Genomic DNA, 7238 nt, shown 5'->3' with positions numbered 1-7238 from the left:
ATGAATTTTATTAGTCCTCTTTTCTACCCATGGTTTGAGCTTACTTTCACACATACAAAATCCACTAAGCTAGGTGAGAAGAAAAGAGGTAATATTAACCTGATTCTCCCATGAGCATCTATATACCATGGTTCCCTCTTAACAATAGGCAAAGAGCAGAACATTTCATCTAGGCAAGCTTTATACTTCCAATTAAGGCATATTTAGGTTTAACTAATTGTTAGTGTTTGGCTTTGAATTATTTCTTCCTTTTTACAGAATAGATTTTTCAGAGGAGTTTCTCACTCTTAATGCATGGGAAGGTACAGAGATCTCTCATATGTTTGTTTCTTTGTACACACAATTTCTCTATCTTTGTTATCCTGTACTAGAGACCTGCATTGCTGATAAAGATATGTGGCCAATGACTGCTACCTGAGGGCGGTGTCCATCAAATACTCCAAAAGCACTCCTTTGGGCCTGTACATCTAATTGCATTAGTTCAAGACGTGAAGCAAGCAACCTGTGGTCAGGAAGTGAATGTAGGAAAAAACCATAGAGAGGAAGAGGAAGTCAGGAAGGTGGATAGAGAGGCACACAGGAAGTAGAAAGGAGGGACATTGAATTTAAAGGAGTTTTGAAGACTGCTTGGAGGAGAACTTCTGGCTGGGTGTTTTCTCTGACTCTCTGAGCTAGCAGGATTTCACCCCAGCTCCCAACTATGCATTTGCAAAAATCAAACAATTGAGATTTTTATTAAAGAAAAAGTTTTGCTTTTAGAGATTGTCTTTGTAATTTAATTGTCTTAAACATAAAAATAGTATTTTTTGTTATTCCAAAGTAAAACTTGGTAAATTAAGAAAAAAGATGGGGAAAGGAAATCATGGAAAAATATATTGTATGAATTAAAAGAAAAGAAGTGTGTTAATCAGGGTCTGACTTCTGCCCCTTCTGCCTCACTCTGTACCTAGGATTACCGTTTTCATTAGTTTTGGCTTACCTTGCTAGCATTTTTTTTTTTTTACTTTTGTAAACGTAATTAAATATATGTATATGTACAGCTCTTTTTTGTCACACACACATATATAAAACATAAGAATGCAAGTATGTCAGGGCTAGAGAGAACATTCTATAGAAAAGTGTAAGTATGTCAAGAATGGAGAGATTGCTTAACGTTTAAGTGTAGTGGTTGCACTAGGGCCATGGTTAACAATGGAACTGTCATTTATACCTGCTTTGAGAAGAAAAACTGATTTTCTCCAGTGGAGTGACACTGGGTATCCCAACCACTCCAGGGCAGGCCTCATATTCAGAAGTAGCTGACCAACATACAATGGACTCCACAGGATTGTTTTGGCATGTATTTATTTAGTTACAATTTGGTGTTTTGCTTTTACTTTTGGGGCAGTATTTTATTTTGTTTTCCTGGCTTTGGGTTTTTGTTTTGTTGTTGTTGTTGTTGTTGTTGTTATTATATTGTGTTTTGCTTGCTTTTGGAGGAAGGACTGAAAGTTGGGTGGGTGGAGAGGAGAGGGATGTAGAAATACTTAGGGGAGGAGAAGAATATGATCAAAGTATATTTAAAATTAAAATTGTTTTAAATAATATAAAGTCTAATAACAAAGGGGGAGGAAAGAAAGTGTCTTTAGGGATGACATTTTGAAATCTTCAGTAAATAAGGGGCTACTCTCTTGCTTTCCTGGGAACATTCTTGCAAAGGACAGGAATGCTTTTGGCATAATGTTATTCAGTGATCACCAGGAGCCCTAAGTGATTCTGTGATGTCACAACTATAAGACTGACTACCTTTATGATGTCGTAACTTACTTTCATCTGTGTAACACTTCTGAAGCGCCAATATAATCTGCAGAGTCCAAAGCTGTTCAGATGTGAAGTCTATGTGGGTAAAGTGTACAGGATATGGCTGAGGCACCTTCAGAAATGCTGGATGTTTCCCCTAACAGTCTATCAACGGATTCCGAGACCTCTTCCGGTGACCCTTGGTGTGACAACACAGGTCAGAAGGACTCCGAGTTATGGGCTATTATTGAGGAAAGCGCGTTCCAGGTTTTGGCTCAGCGATTCTTGATAAAGAGGCCGCCTCATACCCTCTGTACCTCGGAGCCAGATGAAGACAGTAACTTATTTTCAATGACCTTCCCCAGAAAACTGTGGAAAATAGTGGGCAGTGACAAATTTAAGTCTATTTGGTGGGATGAGGATGGGACTTACATAGTGATCAATGAAGAACTCTTCAAGAAGGAAGTGCTGGAAAGAAAGGCCCCCTTCAGAATATTTGAAACTGATAGCATGAAAAGTCTGGTTCGACAACTTAATCTGTATGGGTTTAGGAAAATGAGACAGAACTTCCAGAGGTCTGCTTCTCTCCCAGACTTCCTGGCTGAAGAAAAAGGAATTTCTGCCTCATGTAAGTTACAGTTCTACCAGAACCCAAACTTTCTGAGAGACTGTCCCCATCTTATAGAAAGAATGAAAAGGAGAATTGGGATTAAAACAGTTTCTCGTGGAGCTGCTCCATCGCTTCCAGATTTCAAGAACAAACACTTCAGACCAGACTTGGGCAAGATGGATGACCATAGTTTGGGTGTAGCTGTCCAAACCAGTGAGAGGAATCTGTTGTCTGGCTCTAGTATTTCAAATGTATATCTGAGACAGAAGCCTTCTCTTACTCAAGGGAGTTCTGATTCGATGGATGTCATCAGAAGTGACTTTTCTCTAGCAACATCAAGTTCCTTCAGGCCACCTGAAGAAGTGCTAACACATCGCCCTGCTCCTTTAAATGAGGTGTCCTCTCTTCATATGGACTCACAGAGAATCTACACTCAAGCGAATGACAGCACTGTGAATTTCATTATAACCTCTATCACCCAAAACCGCAGGGACATGTCTCACTTGTGGAATAGTTGTATTGAAATGCAGGGAGAGCCTTCCTTTCAACCTGGGTTTCCTCATTTTTCATCCAGTTCATCTACTTATTCTGACTCAAAAGCCAAAGGTGAACCCGAGTTACCAATACACAAGGAAAGAGTAGCATCTACCACGTTGGCATCAACATCAAACCATCACCCATCTTCGTGAGGCCATCAATTTAATAATTACCAACAATCTACTTGGTTCTTTATGAAGACATTCATGATAGCAGAGATTAGAATTCATGTTGACAAACACCTGGAGTGTACCTGAGATTATCGTAATAGAACAATAAAACTCTATGTGCACCTTTCAAAAAAAGAGTACTGGCTGGTCTTCTAGAGCACCTGAGTTTGATTCTCAGCATCCACAGGGTGGCTAACAATTCTCTGTAATTCAGTTCCAAGGGATCCAAAACTCTCTTTTGGCTTCCATGGTCAGTACATGGATGTGGTGCACAGGCATACATGCAGGCAAAACATCCACACATATAAAATAAAATATTCCTGATTTTAAAAAATGCATATATGTGTACAAATAAATACTGGCGAGTCTCTATACAAATATATTTGTGTATTCATATGTAGTGTACATGCATATATAAGTACACATATATAATGTATATTCATTTTTAAATGCCTAAAAATTACCCACTTAGCATCTTTCCCACCTTTTCCTCCTCTTTTATAAGTGTACAGATGTATCATAGTTCAATTAGTGGGCACAAAGCAGTTTCTGATAGTTTTCTGTTGTAGAAAGTATTGTAATAAATGGACTTGTAGCCTTGAGTTGTTTTTGTTGTTGTTGTTTGTTTTTGTTTTTGTTTTCTTTTTCATTTTGGCTTGGAGTGGTTTAAAGTCTTAAACTTCAAAGTTCTATCTCCCGAGAAATTCTCTTTGTCTAGGGAGAAAAAAATATTCACATGCTTTCAGGAAGAACTTGAAACTATCATATTTATATCTAAATTTTTAGGTGGCTTCCATTTTTAACCTTTCCTATATAGTAAAAGAATATAGAGCAGGAGTCATATAAAGTATGTGACTTTTCTATAAGTCACGAATTTGAACTATTGTAGAGTGTGGTTGTGGTTCGCTATGATCGTTCTTATCTGTAATCTCCTAATAATCTGTTTTTATGAGTCCAAGGGGATATTGCCAAGCATTCTCTTGAATATTAATTGAGAAAATATTTATGAAATGTTGTATGGTGCTGTGCAGGGTGAAAAGCTGAGTACTGTCTCCTGTGTTGCTCTGCTGGTCCTGGGGTTAGTCATGTGCCCTAAGCTAAGGTGGTTTGCAATTTTGGAAATCAGAATTTTTATATGAAGTAAAAAAATCAAAGTCATAATTCTACTTTGATTGTTTCATGGGACTCCTGGAAGACACAGTCGCAGTGATGAATGTGAAGTAGATTGCTAAAATATAAAGAGCCATAAAATCTATAGAATAGTTATTGTTTATGGTCGGAGTATATGCTCTTAAGTGTTTGCTATTATCTTTCCCAACAGACTCAGCTGTCTGCAAAGCACGAGTAGAGTCATTGTTCCTTTGATATTTCCTCAAAGCAGCTGCTACAGAGGAATAGACCTGGTGTTTATGAACATTTTTTTTTTTTTTTTTTTTTTAGTGAGTCACTTACAAAGGGTCTCAAACTCAAACTTCTACAGAGGCGGCACAGAGACCGTAAATAAGACCATGGCAAGAAGTAGAAAGACATTACCACTAAACTAGAGAATGAATTGCAAGCCCAAAGATGTTCAAGCTCTAAAAATCAAACTGGAAAACATCACTGTAAACAAACAGTGGGAATGGGTTGCATTTAGCAGTCTAGGTACTCCATGTGAGATGGGATTTATACCAGGGCTCTGTTTGGGAATGGAACATCTTTCTCCATATACTGGATAATTTTCACAATGTGAATATTTACAAATAGAGTAAAATCTCCATTATGATAGCCCCTAAACACAAGAATAATAGCAACAATGCCCATGATATATATATTAAGCCAAACCTATAAGATTCTAGGTTACATGTTTACTAGTGAATTTATATTCATGTGACTCACATACTACAGCCACTGTGTTTATTGGTGAAATATAGAGCAAGATCTACTCTTACAGCTGGTTTCAGACATGCCCCTTGTAAATGCTTTATCATGCGGTACATGTTTTTTTCAAGATCACTGCAGGGTCAGATGTTATTGTGTTGTTACTTTTAACAGAAAATTTATTTTTAATTAATATTTGAGGTGGGATCTTACTATGTAGGTCTGGGTGCCCTGCAATATCAGTTGTGCCTGTATATCAGTTGGGACCCCAGCACCCAGAAATCTGCCTTCCGGGGCTGGGATTATAGGCATATGCCTTTGCTCCAGTTAGCTTCTTAGTCACTTTCCTTAGTACATACTATCAAGCACACTTGGTCAGCATGTATATTTTGCCTGGCTCTAGAATATTCAGAGCCAAGTTTGTCATTGACTTCTAGAAGAGTAGAAATATTTTCTGTCAGAGAGAAAATGCTATACCTGAGCGTTTTTACAGCCATGCCCTGCTCACATTAAAATCAACGACAACAACAATGTTGCTCCCTGTGGCAACTTGGTTAGCTGGATAATATGTTTGCACACTTTCTACCAGTCCTGCATATTTGACACTTCGACAGCTAGGAGTGAATGAGGATCGGGAGGGAAATAATGAATGGATTCAGCCCTCATTTGCATGGATTCAAAAGGTAATTTTTGCATTTTCTCAGAGACTGAGAGCTGTCATTTGGAGAAATTGTTCAAGGATAAAGATATCCCACCAGGCAAAGGAGGAGCTGATGCTTCTGAGACATCTCCTCAGTCTCCAGTGTGCAGGAGGACTGGAGGAGGCAGAGGGTTTCAATGTCTGGGTGGGTTCTCACAGTAAGAGCCTGGCACTCCTGCTCCGTGCTCAGCGGTGAGCAGGACTCTCCCAGGAGCAGGTGCTCCAAGTGTCATTTTGTTGTCCTTGAAGCATTTTGGATGACAGTAGGAAGGAATCACTCCTGAGGGGATGGTTTTCATCTGATACTTTTCTGTTTCCTGGGGTTCTGGTTTGGATGTTACTTTCAAAGTTCTAGCCATGGAAAAATGTGATTTCTTTTTGTTTTCAGGAAAATAAACACTAACCAGTACTATAAACAGTAACAATACTAACTCAGGTGTGGCTTAGGTACACCAAAATGGGAGATGAAGACGGGTTTCTAGAAATCCAAAGCTCTTACATTTCCTCAGAGGGAGAGTTTTGAAACTCTGACACTGATTCCTTTCCCCTTTACTGTTTGATAGCAAGCCCATGGCTTCATGCTTATAGATAAACTCTGCCACTGAGGTACACATATAAAGCCCAGGCTCTGGCATTCTTTATTTTTGTTTGTTTTGGTTTTGTTTTTTGTTTGTTTTCAGATTCAATTAATATTTATTGATTATCCAATACATACCAAGCATTGACCAGCATTTGTAATATCTCACGGAACTTTGAAACAACCTATAAAGAGAAAATTAATATCCTTGGGTCTTAAAAAATGAAGAATTAAGAAAGATAACTTGCCATTCCATTCCACAGTTCGCCACATCCAAATCCCGTGGGGAAGAGAGCTAAACACACAGGAGTGCAGACATTCTGAGACCACAGGACTGCCATCTCTGCACACCTCTGCCCACATCCCTGGTCCAAGGGTAAACTGCACAGTACTTCTGGACATAGGGATATAGGAACAGACAGCTGTCAGTAACTGCAGTTCTGGTCTGCGCCCAGAACCAACTGAACCGGCCAAGCAGCTCCCTGCACCCAAATTCTGTGGGGGAGAGAGCTGGACCCTCAAAAGTGTGGACACACTTGAGAAGTCAGAGGAGACTTCCCTCTGCCCACAGTCCAGACCCAAGAGGGAATCACATAGTGTCAAATGTGCCCCCTGGGTGCAAGGACCTAGGAGCAATCAGAGGCAGGACCCTTTGATTCATGCCCATGCCTACAGCTGGAAGACAGTCTCCAGGAGCGATGCCACACCTGAAATCAGGGCACCTGTTCTCAGGAAAGGTTGAAAGAAAACAGCAAAACAGTTCTACATGAGTGCTGATACAGAGGCCTATAGCAGGGTCAATTCACTCTCAGAAACAGCAAGACAAGCAAACACCAGAGACAACCCAATGGCTAGAGGCAAGCACAGGAACCTAAGCAACAGAAAGCAAGACTACTTGGCATCATCAGAGCCCAGTTCTCTCACCAAAAAAAAAATACTAGATATCCAAACACACCAGAAAAGCAAGATTTAGATTTAAAATCACATTTTTTGATAATGATGGAG

At 39.5% G+C, this 7238-nt stretch overlaps 1 protein-coding gene across 1 annotated transcript; it reads left to right on the top strand.

Annotated features, from left to right (window-relative positions):
• The first annotated feature begins 1826 nt into the window (after nt 1-1826).
• LOC116898182 (heat shock transcription factor, Y-linked-like) lies at nt 1827-3231 on the top strand. The gene has a single exon (XM_032899545.1). The coding sequence runs from the start codon at nt 1900-1902 to the stop codon at nt 3076-3078; it is 1179 nt and encodes a 392-aa protein (XP_032755436.1). The 5' UTR covers nt 1827-1899; the 3' UTR covers nt 3079-3231.
• The last annotated feature ends 4007 nt before the right edge of the window (nt 3232-7238 follow it).

Source organism: Rattus rattus, chromosome 4 (genome assembly GCF_011064425.1).
Source record: "Rattus rattus isolate New Zealand chromosome 4, Rrattus_CSIRO_v1, whole genome shotgun sequence".
Lineage (NCBI taxonomy): Eukaryota > Metazoa > Chordata > Mammalia > Rodentia > Muridae > Rattus > Rattus rattus.
The sequence above is the reverse complement of the archived record's forward strand: the minus strand, read 5'-3'. Positions and strand labels throughout refer to the sequence as shown.

Excerpts from the sequence above, each read along its gene's own strand:
- LOC116898182 (XM_032899545.1), top strand. The coding sequence starts at position 1,900 with ATGGCTGAGGCACCTTCAGAAATGCTGGATGTTTCCCCTAACAGTCTA.